Source organism: Tyto alba, unplaced genomic scaffold (assembly GCF_018691265.1).
Source record: "Tyto alba isolate M040663 unplaced genomic scaffold, T.alba_DEE_v4.0 Super-Scaffold_42, whole genome shotgun sequence".
Lineage (NCBI taxonomy): Eukaryota > Metazoa > Chordata > Aves > Strigiformes > Tytonidae > Tyto > Tyto alba.
This window is the reverse complement of record NW_024881318.1, coordinates 4325638-4344382: the sequence shown is the minus strand read 5'-3', so window position 1 is coordinate 4344382 and position 18745 is coordinate 4325638. Positions and strand designations below refer to the sequence as shown.

The following is an 18745-nucleotide window of genomic DNA, read 5'->3' as shown; positions in this document are numbered from 1 at the left end:
TATCTTTTAAAAGCTTAATGAGAGAGTCCACTGTGATACTGGTCTTGAAATGGAATGACTACGCTGCAGTTATCTTTTCCTCTGTAACAGTTTGTTTGCCTTAGCAAATCTCTCTGAATCCCTGTATTCACACTGATACAAAAAAGTGCTGATAGAAGAAAACTTAATTTCAGGCTCCAGATATCATGAAGACTAACAGTGCTGCCAGCAGAGGGTTAATTTGGCTAGAATTCATACCTGGTTTAGTCTGAAAAGGAGGATCTGAAAAACTGCAAACCCCACAGTCGCTCATTATCAACTTCTTAATTCTTTTCCTCTGTAACTCTGACACTGCCAGAGCAGTTGTATTTGTTTTCCAAGAGGTGCTTATGGATTCCCACATAAGTATCTGGAATTGTGAAACCCTTTAAAATCATGATGTATATTTTCTTCCTTGTCGACTGTGGATTCTGTGCTCTACCATGGTTTTTAATTTTTACGTCCTTACTCAAAATACTTGGTCAACTTTACAGCTGGTAGGTCGCTCCCTGTGCAGGGAGAATCACTGGGAAAAAAGGGAAATGAGAAAAACTTTTATTTTAATTGAGCTGATCCTGCTGTTGCCAGTGTGAATGGCTCAGCTTTCACAGCTCTTCCAGGGCAGAAAAGAAAGGACTGCTGAGGAGAGGTGGGCTCTATCTCATAAGGATACCAAGTGCTTCTTTAAGTTTAGGCTTACCCCTTTAGGTAGGAAGGCTTTAAACTAGAATTAGTGGGAATTGATGACAAAAGCATCCAATGTTATCAGTGGAAAGGTGACCAGAGGCATAGTAACTGTGGATACAGGGTTTTTATGAAAAGGATTAAATACAGAAAACGAGATAGTTGAGCATCGAAGATGTCTATACTAATGCAGGCTGTATGAAAATTAAATGGAAGAACGGACAAAGTTCTGTCTAAGGTTGTGATTTAGGCAACGTAAATGTTTATTTGGTGGGATATTTCATTGGATATAATGAATTAATACAGAAAAAAAAAAAAAGTGGAGGTGGGCCCTGAAGAAAAGGGGAGGGAAGATAACTTTCTCTATAAATACTTACCTTTGTATTGAAGTCTAGAATATAGAGGGAGATAATCTGTTAAAAGTATCTTCATGATAATAAAAGGAGAAAAAAGCCCAAGTGCTGTTATGTTGAGGCCATACCATTAAGACCACCAAACCAAAAAGGTTAAGATGGAAAGAACATTTTTGTAAACAACTGACAGAATAGCTTGCCTTGAGAAGACATAGTTAACCACATATTTGTTGGGAAAAAATAAATTAATTATAGAATATCCAGAGTATTTTTAGACTAGGATGATGTCAGGCTTTGATGCAGAAAGTGAAGGCTAATCCAAGAATTTCCTTACAAGGTTTTCAAGATTTTTAGAATGGAGAAGGGGAAGAGTAGGAAAAAAAAAGCAACTACAAGGGATTCAAAAATCTGCAAAATCCTGTGAAAAAAAGTCTAGAAAAAAGGTACTCAGGAGTTCAGCAGTTCATAAAAAATACATATATTTAAGATATAGTTGCAGGCTGTCCTCCTATGGAACAGTGAAAAGAAATGCAATACGTCGCGTAGTCCTCACGGGTCTTCAAGAAGGAAGCATAACGGAAATAGCTAGAATTGTCCCTAGAGATGAGTCATCTTGGACTTTTGTGCTTTTTGGAAAGTCCAGAGCACAAAAATGAAAGACGAGGAGGAAGAACTGTCGAAGGTAATCAGATAACCCAAAACTTCCTTATCGCTTTTGATAGTAAACAGTAAGTCTACTGATAAAAGAAAGGACCATGGAAAATTTTGATCCGTGCCCTCCCTGCAGAGAGTAATAAATGATGTCAGTGAAGGTAAAACTTTTACTTAAAACATCAAGGGCAGCGGGCGGTGGATAAAACTCAGATTACGACAGGGAAAACGTGATCGACAGCTCTTCCACAAGGTACCTGTGTTCAGGGGCCTATGCCTACCAGCATTAACACCAAGATCCTGGAGAGATGGCTGAAGTTATCTTTGAGTAATGTTTACAACTCCGTGCAGTCCCATAATGGTCTAGAAACAGGACTAGCCAAGTAACTTTTAATAAGAAGTCAGCAAAATGATACCAAAGAGTTCTAGGGCAATAAGCTTTACCTCAGTTTTCTAGGATTACGTAATCAAACATGGAATATAGCAAGGAAATGAGGAGGGGGAGGGAAGAAAAAGAAGAGAGAATTCATTATGACCACAGTGTATTACACAAACCTAGTTTCCTTTTTATGACTAGCTAGCCAACATTTAACACGTGTGCCTCAAAATAAGAAATCGTAGTCCGTTTTAAATTATTTTTAGGGAAGTGTGACGATGGGTGGAAAACAGTACTTGGAGAGCAGCTAACAATGAAGCCTATTGCTAGTTCTTATTTTCATAATGTGGTGGAGTTAGAGAAGATCCAGAGGAGAGCGACTGGAATAGAAGAGCTGCCTAATAGGGAGAGGCTAAAAAAGCCCAGAAAGGGGAACCTGTGTTCGATGTTGCTCAAATCCCACAAGGCAGAAATGTAGGAGGCCTTAAAGGAGCTAGGAGGAGATGCGTAGGACTCAGAAGTGCTCTTTCTTTTAACCAGCAAGCAGTAAAACTAGGAAGTCAAGGAGTCTCAAGAGGTTCAAAAAAGACTTTTAAGTCATGGAGTTTTTTCACAGAATGAAATCTAAAAGGAAGAGGCTATTTCCTCTAGTATCTCTCCTCCAACATTTCCGTGTGCTTGTAAAGTAGGAAAAGTGTAACCTGGAAATAGTAGCCAGGCTATCCTCTCCCTTATCATTTCCTAAAGTTCTGGGTAGCTAGGGCCATTGCAGGAGGGTAAAATGTAACAGTTCTGTTGCAGCAAGAGTGATTTAGGCTTGTGAAAACCTTTTTAACAATAAATGATATCTGTAAGCAGGGAAATGGGTTGCCAAAGAATTCCTGGAACCTCAACCGTTTTTGTGGTTGTCACGTAGATTACACAACCAGCCAAAACTGTAATTTAAATATTAAGTCCTTAGCATAGGTGAAGGAACTAGCTGACCTCTGCTTTTCTCCCCACTGCCAAATATCTGATGGTTCAGAATCTCATTGTCATGCCTTAGGGTTCATGTGATAGATGAATAATGTTAAATCCGAATGTGGAAACCGTCAGACCTTTCTGTTATAGTTTGGTGAAGGAGAGGTTTTGTATTGCATCACATTTCTAGACAGTGGTACTGTGCTAAATGCCATTAGTGTTACTGTGCAGAAGATGAGTCATTTCCCTGGACTCTGTAACATAACTGAGCACACATCAGAATTAACATTCTTTTGTTTCAATGTTTTTCTTGTCTTCTGTGAACGAATCTATTTCAGCTTTAGGAAATGGATAACCAAGCATTCGAAATGCACGGAGAGAGCATACAAAGTTCTTCAAGAGAAAAAGAGTGGCCAAAGAAAGAGGTACCAGTCATTTTTCTTTTACAGTGCTCTCAAAACATTATTAACAGAGCTCAGGCTGGAGATGAAACCCTTATTTTGTAAGAGGACCTAATCCTATGCTATCAAAAAGGTCCTGAAGAAAATAAAAGCTGCAAAAGGCTTTAATTGCCAAAGTCCTAAAATGCACAGCTCTGCGTGTGCCAGGTAGGATCTGAACTGTGAGACATAATTCCCTGGCCCCACTTAAGTTAATAGCTAAATTCTTTATCTTCTAACTACTGGACAAAGTCATTATCTTTGGAGGATTCCCCATTGATTTTAACAGAAAGAGCTACTTAAAAGCTCATCTAGTAGTAATGTTTAGTTTCTCTACTGAGTTGCGCATTAGAGTACCATTTCATCTTTTTTTTGTTTGTTTGTTTGTTTGCCCTTGAGATAAATAATTCTCTGTAATTTTCCCATTCAAATCTTTACTTCCTGGGCTTTGAATTAACTTCATGCCGTAAGAGTTGGCGTGTTGCTCATGAGCCATTACGTTTGTTTGCAGTCAGCACAGTGCTGCTTCTTGGCTATAAATATTCTAAGGCTAGTGATTTCCTCACGACATCACTCACTCCACACAGTTGTGCTGGGGTTGAATGTTCTGTATTAGTTATTATTATGTACTATGTACAGCGTTCTTTCGACTTCAAAAATAATTACTGGATTGGTGCCACTGCTGTGAAAAACGCTGTAAATTAAATCCCCTTCAAATCTGGAAAATGGGGATTTTTGAATGCATTTAACTATAAAGCCTTGTTCTCCGATGGGACGCTGCAGCCTGAGTACTACTGTTGTGATTTTTAATTGAACACAAGCTTTAAAAAGGGAGTCATTTAAACTGAAGAAAAGATTATTACCAAATAGAATAGGGGTGATATTTTGAGCACTTTTCTGCTGACAAGAGAAATAGATTTGTAAAGAGCTTTTGTCAAATGGATTAATGAAAAAGGTCGTTTTGTTAAAATCGGCAAGCAATCAATTTTTTTCATTTCTGATTGTCCAGCTCAAGAAATCAACGTTCGTAGCTCATTTGCAGGCACACACCATCTGAAAAAAATCAGGCTTTTAAAGGTAGATCAAGCTGCGTACCCAAAATCAGTAAAGAGTTGTAAAATTTGGGCCGTCTTTATTCATCAGAAGCTGCAAGTTCAGCAGCAAAAGTGGTTAAGGGACAGAAAACACTGAATATCCTCACCGAGGTGATGCTTCGTGGTGCCAGAAGTGCCTTGACCTTTTATAAAGAGCTCGTGTGCTTCTGTGTGCCCGGCTGCTTCTCCCCTTCACCCTCCTCCAGAGGCTTGAACGTCCACAGAGGAAATTTTTAGTAAAGAAATGATGCTCAGAGTGGGTTCGTATGGACAAAATGTCCCCATTCTGGCCTGTCTTCTCCACTGCCAGGGAGCTGGGCCACGTGAGACGTGACGTAAAACAAGAGACAGCATTTCTGCCCTGGAGAGGAAGGTTTGCCACGAGTTGATGCTACAGGTCTTCAGTGGTTTGTGGAACAGATTAGAAACAGTAGGGAAAAAAATCTTTAAGCATTTGTAAGGCCCCAAGATGACAAAATAATGAAAGGAGAGCAACAATCTGATGATATAATCTATAAATTTTCTCTGTACTGGACCCAGGAATTTGGCTGTAGCTGTGTTTCTGCAAGGCATGCCGGTTTGATTACAAAAGACCTATCACAAACTTCTTCCTGTGTGTTAGATGTAAGAAAACTTTTTCTTTTTTTCTTTCCGGGGGGTTTTATTAATTTCAGGAAAGAAAGGGCAGCTGGTCCCTAATGAAAGTCTTTCTAGTTTGTCTACTGGCCTGCGTTATCACCACCGCAATAGGAGTGCTGGTCCTGTCTTTGGTCTATGTAAACAACACCGCCTTTATAAAAGAGGTGGGTGTGCAAGATGAAGCTGCATCTTCCCCAAAACCAGGTGACAAAAGCGTGGATATCAAATTCCAGTTCCTGAATCATCTGGGGAAATCAAAGGTAAATTATTCCATCTTCTGCTGTAATATTCTAGCATCATATATAGTACTTTAATGAATTAATGTCACTTAACTATTTTTTAAGCATTAGCTATTCAGCCTAAACCTGTTATCCAGGCTTCTTTTCTAATCCACGGGGAGAGACAAAAACTCCCCGACAGCATTTCACTCCAATTCCCAACAGATTTTGGAAGTGCTATGGGTCTCTGGAGTAATGCCTCTTGGAGAGCTAAATATTTGCTCCAATAAATTAGGCTTGCAAGACAAGGCAACCGTCTTATGCGTGATTCTGAAATTGCAGGGTATGAAATTCTGAGAAACAAAACCAGAAAGAGCAAATTTTAATGTAAGCTGTGCAGCACACTAACCTTTTCGTTCTTGGGACTGGATTCGAACAAATTGTCATGTTGCAAGAAAAAATGAGCTCCCTGATCTTGTTTCAGCAAGCTAAAATTAATTAAGTGGCAATGTATAAAGAAGCTCTAGGAATTACGTTTTTGTTTAGGTGTGTTTTGCTACTTAGGGAAATGTATCCTTTGAGTAACCTCTAAAGACATACTCCATCTTCTAAATATTTCTTTATATAAAAAAGAATTCTTGATTAATTTTTGCTTTTCAGCAAAAGGAGGAACAGGATAGATTAGATAGTAGGGCACTTTAAACTGTTAACAGCCATTCTGATACTTTTTCATGTTAGATTTAACTATGTAATTAATTTTCAAACAAAAAATGGTTTTAAGAACGCAAACAAAAGTGTTTAACAGGAGAGCAACCCTTTTAGTATGTCCTTCCTCGGTGCCAGATGATTTTCTTTCGAGTACATAACATGTTCTAGAGGCAGTAAAAATAATGGGAAAGAAATTGTTTCAGGTGCAAGTAGTTTGCAGCCATAAAAATTCAGGAAAATGTCTTAATCAGGAAATGTTCTAAATGTTTTGAATCTAAAAGTTTAAGCATATATGTAACCCATTGCCCAAATTAAAGTTCAGAATGACATAAAAGGAGGAGGAGCAGATGATTTTGTTCTTCATATCACTATTTCTCTCAGTTGTAGAAACAACACTGTTACTTCACGACATGGGAAAGTCATGGTGGAAAATGAATAAAATACATACAGAGAGAATCCTTACTGAGAAAAGGGATAAATCCCTCCAGTATTGCCCAGACCAAGAATTTTCTGAAACATTTTTGGATTGTTTTGTCACCATTGTCCACAATTAATACAATTCTCCACTCTCACTGACTTTCCAGGTACATAACTACCCCGGTGGTGAAATTCAGTGGGCGAGATTCAGGAAGGATGTAAATGAATATCAAAGTGATGAAGAAATGGAATTTGGAAAAAGTATCAATAACCGTCGCTCCAAAATGACTTTTGGAACCTTACGGATCAAAAGCAAAGGGCTTCGGGCTCCCCACTGGCATTTTAATGCAAATGAACACGGCTACCTGCTACAGGTATTATCTGATTTTTTTTTTTTTTTTTTTTTTTTCAGCTTTCCCAATTGGCTTTGCAGTTTAAAGCATCATGCATCTATAGATAAGATGTGTGTGTGTAAAAAAAAAAAAAAAATTACATATATATAAATGTCAACAGGTACTAAAAGCAAAATTACCATTGATTGATGTATGACATTAGGGGTTTTTTGCCTGAAATTTCATTTTCACATGGAGGTGCTTGAAATAGGCTGTTTGTTGCTACTTGGTCAAGTACCAAACGCCTGTAGCGTGCAGTATAAAAACTGAGGTCCGAGGAGATTTTGGATACCTGAAAGTTAGAGAATTTTAGGTACTTAGCCAAGTATAAGTAGAAACTCCCTGTGAGGACTTCAAGATAGCGTATTAATTTGAAAACACGACGTATGTACTTATCCAAATACAAGTAGAAACTCCCTGTGAGGAATTCAAGATCGCATATTGATTTGAAAACACAGTGATCTTTCTTTGGAAGCATAGGTACTTCGATATATCTCAATTATTCATTTATTGCCAAGAATAACTGTTCATAGTTTGATCAGCGCAGAACTGAGCAGCTCCAGCAGGATGGGGGGATCCTCCTTGGAGTAAGGCATTCTACAAACACCCGCTCCTCTCTCCAGCAGTTTTTGATCAAAGATGACTCTTTCACAGCTGTTCACAACCTCGTGAAATAAGAAATGGTTTAAGTGTGAGCAATGTATATTTGTCCTGTGTTCCTTAAACCATCTAAAATCCTGTCACTTCAAATGCTATTCTGGATTTAAGGTCACAAAGGGCTTGCTAGAGAGTTCATCAGGATCTGTTTTTTCCTAACAGCCTTCCAGTCATTTAAATCCTTGATTCACCGCCTACGGATGAAATGAGAAAACTTGCCTCACAATCATTAAATTCTGATTATGTGACAGGGTACTGCCTGGATTGGAGTCATTGGTGCAGACGACAGCGTGGTCACCACGTACAACGTCACGGCTGGTCAAGTGATCTTCTTCCCTCGGAACACTGTGCATTGGATAAAGAACGTCGGATCGGCAGACTGTGTGTTCTTGCTCTTTTTTACAACACACGAAGAACTTCAGACCTTGGATGTCGATGACGCGTTTTTCTCTACCCCAGAGGATATAGCAGCTAGAGCATTAAAGGTCTGTGTGATAACACAGCCAGCCTCTATCTAGTCTTCTACACATTAATATGGCAATCCAGGCTCGCTCTTTCTATTTTTTGGGGAGGATCCTCCCTACCTCAGCTGTTCTCTTTAGTTCTCTCAGCGCAGAGTGATGTACACACAGCCTTTGTGTAACTCTCTGCCACCCTTATACACAAGGAGAAGTAAATGATGATGCTCTCCCTAAGAAACTTTCCCACTCTTCACATTTACCTCCAGTTCGTGGAGGTTCCCCCGTATTTCCAAGGGTGGAAGGGAAAATAACACAGTGAAACCCAAAGCTGATGTTCCAATTTTAGCCCCTTCTGTGGTATGAGATCTCATAGGAAATTACGGACAAGTCCGTCTCCTTGTTAAAATGGATCTTATTTGAACTGACCTGTTGGCAATGTCCCATGAGCAAGAATATAGCCAGAGTTTCTGCTGAGTCTGAGGAATTTGCATGTTCAAACCACAGAATTGTGATGGACCTTCCCACCCTGAGGCAGTTTGCTGGGAGATGGCTCGAGTTTCTTCCCTTCTGCTTCAAATCTCTCTGGTAATTGAGAAGGAAGGACAGAGCAAAGGAGGAAAATAGAGAATTGACAGGGCGAGGCAATTAAGGGGGGGTGTGTCCACAAGGCAGAATTTATCTACTACCGGGTAGGAAAGTGGAATATTCAATGAAGCGAAATGTTAATTCCGCAGTTTGCTGTGTGTCTCTCAACTTCTTATTCATTGGGTGTCCCGCAGCCACAAGGTGGAGTGAACTTCATCCGAACATTCAAGAAACAAGCAGAAGATCAAGCAGTTAACCTCCCAGCAAACTTAGATGAGCTGGTCCAAAATGCCACCTACGTGCAGTCTCCAGACAACCTTGTGTGGCAGTACTTCTACAATCTCAAAGGTAAACATCAAGGAACTTTGTATGTAAGACCTTTCTGTGTTTCTAGAAGGGGAGAGGAAGGGATCTGTAATCAGTTTGCTGAAACAGGAGTTAAAAAGTATATAGAGAAATTAATGAGAATTTGAGGAGGTAAAATGAAAAATATATTGGCGATATATCTAATTACTGCCCTTAGAAGACGTATAGCCTGATTCTTATCTCAAAGTAGCTTCCCCTTTTGATTTTTCACGTCTCTGTACTGTCCAACTCAAGGTTCTCTACTGAAGTACGTAACCAGGACTGGTGTGTTCCCTGCTGCAGTTAAGTTAAGCAATAGCCTAAACTTTTCATTTGCAAATTAAAATCTACTAGGCCAGGAAACCCTGCAGCAGATTATCTGGAGAGTGACCGGTGCTGAGCTGCTTAGAATATCTTGCCTTTGCATCTGAAGCATCCATGAATAAACACTTTAACATACATGTTATTATGTCCTCCTTTTTTTTTTTTTTTTTACAAAAACAACTTCATAAACAGCACTGAACCATATTCACCATTTGGTTTATCAATAATTGTATTGAACAACCCTCTATACAGCCTGGATCTAGTGATTATCAGTGAGCATCTAATAAACATGGATGGCAAAGCTTAATTTCAAGTAGTATAGTCTATTCAAGAAGCTATAAAAAGCAAATGGAGGTCCAGAGCTCCTCACACAGCTGATGGAGCTAATGAGAAATAGATGTGTGACAAAAAAATCTTTGCACTTGAACCAAAATGTTTTTCTGTGCTGGCAGTGCTTTACAAAAGATGTGACACACAATCAGTGCCGTAAAGGTTAACGTGAATTAACATACTGACAGTTTGCATGTTTTTTAAGTGTATTGTTCTCGATAGCAATTTGGGCTGGAAAAAATCTAGACAGTTTTTCATTATGATTATCTGACTACAGAAAAAATACAGAGAAGGAGATTGCATGAGGGATAGATAAGCTAAATGGGCTTTCCTTTTGGTTCCAGAGGCCTCAGGTTGGGTACGTAGGAGCAACTCGAGGTTGCCCAATAGACTAACAAGCAACGTTAACCAACCCTTGTTGGAAATGATCATTTTGCTCTCTTTGTCTTAGGCTCAGCAGAATATCCTTTCCCGGGAGGAATCTTCCAGTGGGCTCGCTACCGCAAAAATGGCACGGGACTAAATGAAACAGAAAAAATTTTTAGTGAGTCTTTGAACAAGGTAATGCGCTTTCAGTTGGATACTGTGTTTAAACATAAGGCACAGGCTGTAATTTCTGTGGGCTCATCGCTGCTTTGTCACATATAACAAGCTTGGGAGGTTTTCTGAACGTTTCTCTTCTGTTTTTCAGCATGAAAATACCCTCACTTTAGCAACTCTCAGGATATCCAGCAACGGACTGGGGCAGCCTCATTTCCACTTCAATGCTAACGAGATGGGTTATGTCATTAGTGGCTGTGGACAGGTAATTTGTTTGATCAGCGAGGGATAAGTCAGTGGAGTTCTGGCTGTAAAACAATTACAGACCTAATAACTGATTCCCAGCCCTGATTACTATTACTACAATTAGTAGTATTACAGAACTTTTAGCGTCCACATTTGCCTTCTCTGTACACAAGTTTAATCTCAGTTACATTTCTGGAAGCTTGCCAGTCAAAGTGGAGTTATACAAAGAGCAGAGTTTGTCTGTCTTCTGAAGCTGTTCAGCAAAATCACACATTTTCTGAATCGCCACTCTCCTGAATGCTGGGAGTACAAAATCAAAAAGCAATGCTTTTGATTTAGCGCCCCTGAGGAGCAGATAAATAGAGAAGATTTAGTGAGCATTACGATTTAAAGTACAGGATTTTATTATGTAACGGCACACTGAACATTGTTGTTGTTCAATATTGCTCTTTCCTTGCAATAGGTTGGAGTTATTCTCTCTGGAGTCACCGCCAACTTCAACATTGGCATTGGAGATGTCATATTTTTCCCGGTTGGAACCCAACATTTTATCAAGAGCGTATGCGATGAGGATTTATTTTTGATTCTAGCCTACAGCACAGGAAACCAGGTGAGAACTCACATGGGCAAGGGGGAGTCAAAAAATGTTCAGCTCTGCTTTTCTCGTGCACGTAAGCTTTATGCTTTGGTGCACGCCTTTCAAAAGAAATTCAAATAATACGTCAAGTACAAATTCCCTTCTGGTTTGAGTGATTGGCATACAACACCTATCAAAACTCCATCTGCGGAAACAGGAGGTGGAGAAGATAAAGAAAAGGAGCCAGAGCAAGGGTGTATTATTTATCTAAGGCTACACCTATCCACTCAATAGCCCAGTGTAAGACTTGCTATTAGTTATATACTTCTATGTTAATTCATTTTCTTCTTGGATTTGAGGTGCACTTGAATACTCCATATTATTAATACTGTAAAAATGATCAGGTTAGCTACGCTTAGTCTTTTTAAACTGCTGCCTTTTTCTTCATAGCTGGAAACTCTTCGTATGAATGACTACTTCCATGGAACAGCAGATCATATCCTTGCTCAGCTTTTTTTCAAGAAACAGGCTGAGTTTAAGAAGTTCCCGAAGGCTGCCAAAAAATTAGGCAAATAACATCTCTTAGGTGTTAATGGTTCCACGATTTTTTTTCACAATCGTCATGTTCCTAGCAGTACTTTTTGGTACCTTTCTCACTATTTATCCAGAGATGGTCTGAAAGAAAAGAAGAATTTGAGGTTATTAATTATAAAAAGTTATTTTCTTTTTGTATTTTTATCATGTTTTATTTATTGTGCAATATAATTTGATTGTATATTAATTTCCACCATTACAATTGCCTTTTGTTCTCTCTAACATCCATTATCCCCCACACACTTCTTCACTTGCACTATGATGATTTTCTCACAGGTAGATAGGACTCTTATCTACCGGCATCTGCACAAAACCAGCTCAATCCGTCCCCAAAACAGGTTTGGGTTACAAGCCCTGCATCTAACAGTGACGGCCAAAATGAGCTCGGCACGCACTCAGCTCCTCTTCACCCTCTCACCCTTAATTGCAGTTCCTACAGTGGGGCACTGGCTTAGAATTTAGGACAACTCCCTCCTTTTCCCACCTTTGCCACCAAAATGCTAGCTGATTTTGAAAGAAGCCCCAAAAACTAGGCCAAAAAGTAGCAAAGATGGAGGCCCAGAGAGGCATCTATGCCATTTTTTTGTGCCCCACAAGTTCCCATTCCTTCTTGTGTAAATATTTAATTACAGCCAACAGGATGGAGGGAGGCAAGGAGATCTTTCTCTGTTCCCAAGGGGTTAGGGCTTACTTTAAATTTTTTATCTCAGGAAATACTTGTTTAAACCAAATCAGGATCAGAGTGTCTCACTGATTTATTATCAACACACAGCAAACAAGGATTCAGTGCAATACACACCTGAGATTCAATTTAATTTCTTCTCGAGGCTCTTGCTAATCCCCTGGCTACTCTTTAAGCGGGCTGAAGGTCATCTTCCTCCTCATCTTCATCAATTTAGGGTAAACATCCCCTCAGCTCAGGGTACTCCAGGTGCGGCTGCAGCCACGCTGCCCAAACTCCCACCATTTTGCAGAGCGGCTGGGCAGGTCCCTGCCCCAACATCTGCTGAAATACCTTGGCCCTCCCTGAGGGTTTTCTCGGTAGCTGGGCTCTGTGTCCTGGTTGGAGCCCCGAGGGCAACTGAGCCCCACGCAGATGTTCCCTCACCCCTTCCCCCTCAGGAGCTGGAGGGAGAAAATGAAGCACAAATGGCTCAGGAATCCAGATAAGGACAGGGAGGGGTGGCTCACCCATAATGGTCATGGGTAAAAAACATCACTTTAATTCAAATGCTGACAAAGACAGCACTTAACAGACAAGGTGGGACAGTGGGAAGCGCCACCACATCCCAAACCCCCTTCCCCTCCTCACCCCTCCCTCCTCCCCGGGCTCAGCTCTGCTCCCCATCTCTCCCCCTCCTCCCCCAGCGGCGCAGGGGGCAGGGGATGGGGGTCACAGTCAGCTCCTGCTCCTTCCTGCTCGGGAGCTGGGGGGAACGCTGCACAGCCCTCCCCTGCTCCCCGGGGCTCCCCTCTCACTGCAGACAGTTCTTCACCAACCTCCTCCGGTGGGAGTCCCTCCCCACGGGCCGCAGCCGTTCCCGAGCTGCTCCGCCATGGGTCCCCCCAACGTGTTCCAGCCCTCCCAGCACCGAACCACCACAGTGGGGGCTGCTTCTTCCCTCAGAGTCCCGGCCTCCTTTAAGCGCAGCCGGCTGTCCCGGGGTGCTGGTTGGCTTCCACTCCACCGGTGACCTCCCTGGGTGGCGGGGGGTGGCCCTGCCATCTCCCCATGCGGTACAGGGGGCTCTGCTCCAGCGCACCTCCCTCACATCCTACTCATTCCTTCCACTGACCTGAGTGTTCATCCTTCTCACAACTCCCACTCCTCCTCCCAGGTTCTCCTTCTTAAATACGTTCTCGCAGAGCCACAGCCACCGTCGCTATTTGGCTCGGCCTTGGTGCAGAAGTGGGTCTGACTTGGAGCCGGGGGAGCTTTCGAGAAGCTTCTCACAGGGGGGGCACTGCTCTACCCCCCTCCCCTGCTACCAAAACCCCCCTCCCCACAAACCAGCACACAGAGCCCTGCAGAGCAGGCAGGGGAGGGAAGGCCCAGACCTCGGAGCCCAGCGGGCCCAAAGCATCGACTGGCAGCTGGAGCCTGTTAGTTTGCACCCCCCCTGAATCCTTAGCGGGGGGAATACATTAAAGGGCTTCTTCCCACAGCCCCGCTAGCTCAGGTTAACTCCCAATTTTTCCTTTAAATCCACCTCCCAGTTTGCAGAATGGTTTGGGTGGGAAGGGACCTTAAAGATCGTTGAATCTCAATCCCCTTGTAAGGAGCAGGGCCCCCTTCCCCCAGCCCAGGGGGCTCCCAGCCCCGGCCAACCTGGCCTTGAACCCTTCCAGGGAGGGGGCACCCACAGCTGCTCTGGGCACCCTGGGCCAGCGCCTCACCCCCCAAACAGGGAGGAATTTCTGCTTTAAATCTAATTTATATCTCAATTCTTTCAGTGTAAAACCGTCCCCCCTCGTCCCGTCCCCACCCCCCTGACCCAGGGTCCCTCCCCCCCTCTCCTGTCCCCCCTTTAAGCCCTGGGAGGCCGCTCGAAGGGCTCCCCGGAGCCTTCTCTTCTCCAGGCTGAACCCCCCCAACTCTCTCAGCCCGGCCCCCCAGGGGAGCTGCTCCAGCCCCCCCAGCATCTCCGTGGCCTCCTCTGGCCCCGCTCGAGCAGCTCCAGGTCCTTCTGCTGTTGGGGGCTGCAGGGGAGGGGAACCTCCCTGGTTTGACCTTGACCCTAACCTCACCACCACTATAATCTCTCTTAAGTCACCCTGCACCCCAAGGGGCAGAGTCCTGCCTCATCATTAGGTTATTAAATGCTTTCAAGTGTTAGGAGAGAAACAGGCTGGTTTCTCAGGTGCCAGATGTTGTGCTGTGTGCTCCTAGGGCTGGGTTTGACCTGCCATTGGAGAGGTTTGGTCTCTCTTTTTTTTTTTTTTTTTTTTCGACGTGCTGATTTTATTCCATCTTGTATTTGAGGGCAAGCTTCTCCTCAAAATATATCTTGATAGATTCATGTTCTTTACCCAGGTGGTTGCTGTTCTTACCGGCAGGACAGTGAGTCAGTGAAAGATTTATCTAAAAGTGTTAAAAGCCTGGGATTTCTAATTTAGATTTTGCCAGCTGATCCTTGCGAGTCCCCAGATCCTAGGAAGCCCCAGAAGGGCGCAATCAGCGTTTGCTACATAAGCAAACCAGGTTATATTTTATATAATATGCTCCAGCAATCTAGTTAGCTCTACAAACTACTTCATTAAGACCCGCAAGCAGCAGGGTTCAGGTTCTGTGGATATTTTGGGGGAGCCCGGCGGGAGATTTGGTTGTCTAGGAGTCTGTTCCTATTTGGGTACAAACATTTTGCTCTTTCTTTACTCGGTGCTGGTTGGCTTAAGTCCCCGTACACCGTGAGTAGGGTGAGCACAGTCTGGAGAACCTCGGGGAAGGACCACGAAGGGAAACCTGTCGCCCGTCATTTCCTTGCCGGGTGCCTCCAAATCAATCGGGTTAACAGCCTGCAAAATGCACTTGCCAAAAGCAATTTCCACCCCGTCAGCCGCCACAGCCTTTTTTACCAAATGTTGTTGTTTTTTTTTTTTTTTTTTTCTTTAATTAGCTTTTGGTCTACTAATTGCAGGCTGATTCTCCAGCTGCCTGAAGTGCTTTTTGCTCACCTGTAAGCGCGTGTCCAGGCGGGCTGCCTTCCGTATCTGTTTTATGGATGTGCTGGGTTTAATTCTCCTTTAATTCTGATAATCCAGCTGTTCTCATCGCAGCTTCTTTAGGTGTCAGTCAACCTTTGGGCTGGCATCACACCTCCCTGCAGCTGGCCACAGTGGGATTTAATACGCTGCTAAATCGTGTTTCTTCTACCTCCTGGGTTCAGAATCCAAGCGAACGATCAGAGCACGAGTGCCAGATCCCCAGTGTGTCTTAAGCTGCCTAAACCAGTGAACTTTTCCTACCGTTGAGCCCAGAACCTCGCCTGAAGACCTGATAAAGATCCCGATACCCTCTGATTTAGCCCTGAAACTGCTGCTTGCGCTCTGAAATAAAAGAGTAAGAGGTGAAGAGCTACTGGGATCTGTACACGAAGTTACAAGGTAACTCCACCTGATGGAATATATAGTTGTTGCTGGATGTTGTGTAGCTCTGGACCACTGTATATGGTATTATTCCCGGTCGTTAATATTGCAGCTTTGAATATAATGTTTGGCTTGGAAGAGCAATGTGTTCAGTGAATGATGATTTACGCTCTTCCCTTTTGCTTTCTCTTTGATTAGTGAATAAACTAGATTTTCTCCCCCCCACTATTACAAGCCCAAGGTGAAAGGACTAAGAGCTACTTAGATCTGGTTCCTAAAAAGGTGAGACTTGCCTCTTTAGCCTCCTTTATCTTTTTTAAGCTTTTTGCCTATCTACCCAGAGAACGATTGGTCGGCTTTTGCGCAAAAAGTTTTCTCCAGGCGTGAAATTCTGGAACTGACGTGGGAGAGAGGGGCTTGAAATGCGTCCGGCCATCTGGGCTGAACTTTGGAGAAAGAGATGAGGAGCAAGCTTCCCAGCTCGGCTCTGAAAAACAAAAACGTGGCAGGAGATAGGAATCGCCGAAGACCACGAGATGTGCTCCAGGGAGCTTCTCTCGTTCCGTTTAAGCTTTTTCTTTGAACTCGAGCTCCTGTTTAAGGGATTTGCTTTAAGGCCGCAGAAAGAAACGCAAGCAGACGGAGAGAATTCCACTCGGCCTTTTAGTTTTGGTTCCTGCCTTCGGGTTTGGGTGCTGTTTTCTTGCCTGCCCGTGGTCGGGAGCCACGAGGGCACCCTGCGCCGAGCGGGCTGGCGGTGTGCTCGCCGCAGACCACTTAGCTTGGGATCACAAATACAGATGTGCAACACACAGCTGTCTCCTAAATTCACCTGTATTGCAAGACCAAAAACCCGGGGAGGACCCTTGTTTTGGTCACTGGGAGAATGGGAATGTGGTAGCTCTGGGTTTTTTTCGGGCCGCTCTTGCAGTGCGGCAGGTGATTCCCCTGAAACCAGAGGTGCTTTTCACTGTGGTATGTACATCCCTGAATATGAGAAAAAAACAAAACAAAACAAAAGAAAAAAACAGTAAAACATTGATTGAAACATTTTTATTTAAAGAATAAAGGCGTCCCCTGAGAAATATGAATTATGACAGGTAATATTTCTTACCTTAGAAACCATATAGGTCTATTCAGTGGGATGGAGCTCAGCATCTTTGGGTAATTATAATCAGAAGCAGCAATAAAATGCATGGGACGCTTACAGTACCAAATTAATTTCCAAAATGCCTCGCGTGGCTAATTAGCAGTGTTCAGCTGCCACAAGGGTTTGCACTCCCGCGTTCCAGAGAAACGCGCCGTGTTTTCTAGCGGGGGAAATCAGCCCCACGTCAAGGACATTTTTTTAAGAGCCATTTAAAGCATCTCTTTAGCCAAATCCAGAGCTTCAAGGAGCCCACCGCCCCCCTGCATGCGAGTGAAGTTTATTCACAATAAGTTGCCAACTCTTTTTAAGTGACAAGCACCTGCTGTGAGCCTTGAGCTTAAAATCTGCTCAGAGGGGAGGGAGCCAGTTCTCTGGCTGGTGTTGGAGTCACCGAGGAGAAGCCTGAGGCTGATTTGTGTCCGGATTTCGGGGCTCTCTGCTGTCCAAACACAACCCAGCACGCCTGGGCTCCTCTCCCGTTTCCCCCAAGCGCGGCCCCTTCCTCAAAAACTCTTTTTTTTTTTTTTTTTTGCAGGTGACACTCGCTCATCGCTTGCGACATCCCACCTTCGGCCGCAGGTAACCACGCCGGGATGGGCACCAGCCCCCTTTTTGGGTGGCTTCCAGTTCCTTCCTCCACCCCGGCAGAGATCGCGATGCTCCACTTCCCCGACGTGTCTGGGGACATCGGCTGAGCCAGCACCGGGCTCACCAATTTCCTCAGGCAGCCCCAGTCTCTATGGGCCGTTAATTTGGGTCGGTTTGTCAGCCGGGCTGCCCCCCTTTCCACTTCCCTCTTTGGGAAAATCCCTTTTTTTGCCCCGTTTCCTTGCCAAGCCGTCACGCCAAGCGGGTTTTATAGCAGAAGATGCAATGGGGTTTGTGTAACCAGCTGCCATAAACCAAAGGGTTCACGTACCCCATAAAATACTCCACGGTGATTTTTGCTTGGGAGGGTTTCTCCTTTCCCAGGCCTGGCACCGTATTTTATCCTTAAAGGTGCACATTTAACAGCCAGGCAAAGCTTCACCCCCAGTGCAGTTTGACCAGTTTTCCTCCTACGGGAAATTATTTGTTAAAATTTAATGGCGCTGAGTGATTAGCACAGGATTATTGGGAATTTTTTTTTTTTTTTTTTTTTTTTTTTTTTTTTTTTTCTTTTTCATCCACCGACTGCATCTGGCTCGGTGCCCGCACGGAGCGGTCCTTGCCAATTGTGCAGGAGCTTTGGAAGGTGGACTGGTTGCATCTGCTCGGGGTAGTGTTACGGCCCGGACTGGGAGCTCGGCGAGTCTTAAAAGGTCCGGTGATCCCCCTCGGGTGAAATTAAGGTGAAACGACACCGACCAACCAGTTAAAATGTTTTACTTGCGGTTAGAGACAACCTAAACTTGGGAGAGGATTGTAAGCCGTGGGGTCTTTTATTGATAAATCTGTTTTAAAAAAAAATATATATAAAAAAAGGAAAGAGAATAAAATGAAAGGAGAGAAAGAGTCCAGTTCACCACGCAGGTTCCAGTGTAATCTCAGGTCCAGTTATCTTGGGAGGTGGGTGCACCCCCAGCAAAGTTTTCTGTTGCCTTTTAAATTCATCTTAGTTGATTTGCAAGAGAGGCAGGTATTCCACGAGCCCATTTCCCTGAGAGACGAGGGAAAAGCTGGAGCTTGGGCTCTGCTCATGCGTTGAGGGGGAATGGGGGGCACCAACCCCCTTGTCAATCGAGTCGGTGGTTGTTCTCACACCCCCCACACCCCCCTTATTTTTCCTCAGTTTTTGCTCAGGTCCAGCTGGTGCTGGTTATTTCTCTCTCCTATCAGCCCTTTAACCTGAATTTATGGTTTCACCCAGTCCACATTTCCCCCCGCTTTGGGGCTTGGCTGAGGGATTTGGCAACGCGAC

The 18745-nt window shown here is 43.6% G+C and overlaps 1 protein-coding gene across 4 annotated transcripts in view; it reads left to right on the top strand.

Annotated features, from left to right (window-relative positions):
- The window catches only part of LOC104357113, a 20576-nt gene extending 1831 nt beyond the window's left edge, over positions 1-18745 (top strand). The window contains exons 3-12 of one of the 4 annotated variants that reach the window (XR_004408102.2): positions 3381-3467; positions 5251-5475; positions 6726-6932; positions 7859-8092; positions 8848-9001; positions 10104-10213; positions 10344-10457; positions 10902-11048; positions 15497-15713; positions 17381-18745. Coding sequence is in view for 3 of the 4 variants with exons in the window: in XM_032999727.1 (XP_032855618.1) it covers positions 3390-3467; positions 5251-5475; positions 6726-6932; positions 7859-8092; positions 8848-9001; positions 10104-10213; positions 10344-10457; positions 10902-11048; positions 11466-11591 (1395 nt within the window). In the remaining variant the exon portion in view is untranslated. Of the gene's footprint in view, positions 1-8; positions 3468-5250; positions 5476-6725; positions 6933-7858; positions 8093-8847; positions 9002-10103; positions 10214-10343; positions 10458-10901; positions 11049-11465; positions 11765-15496; positions 15714-17380 lie in introns of those variants that run through there. The other 3 variants (XM_032999727.1, XM_032999728.2, XM_042804697.1) reach the window with 3 other exon arrangements.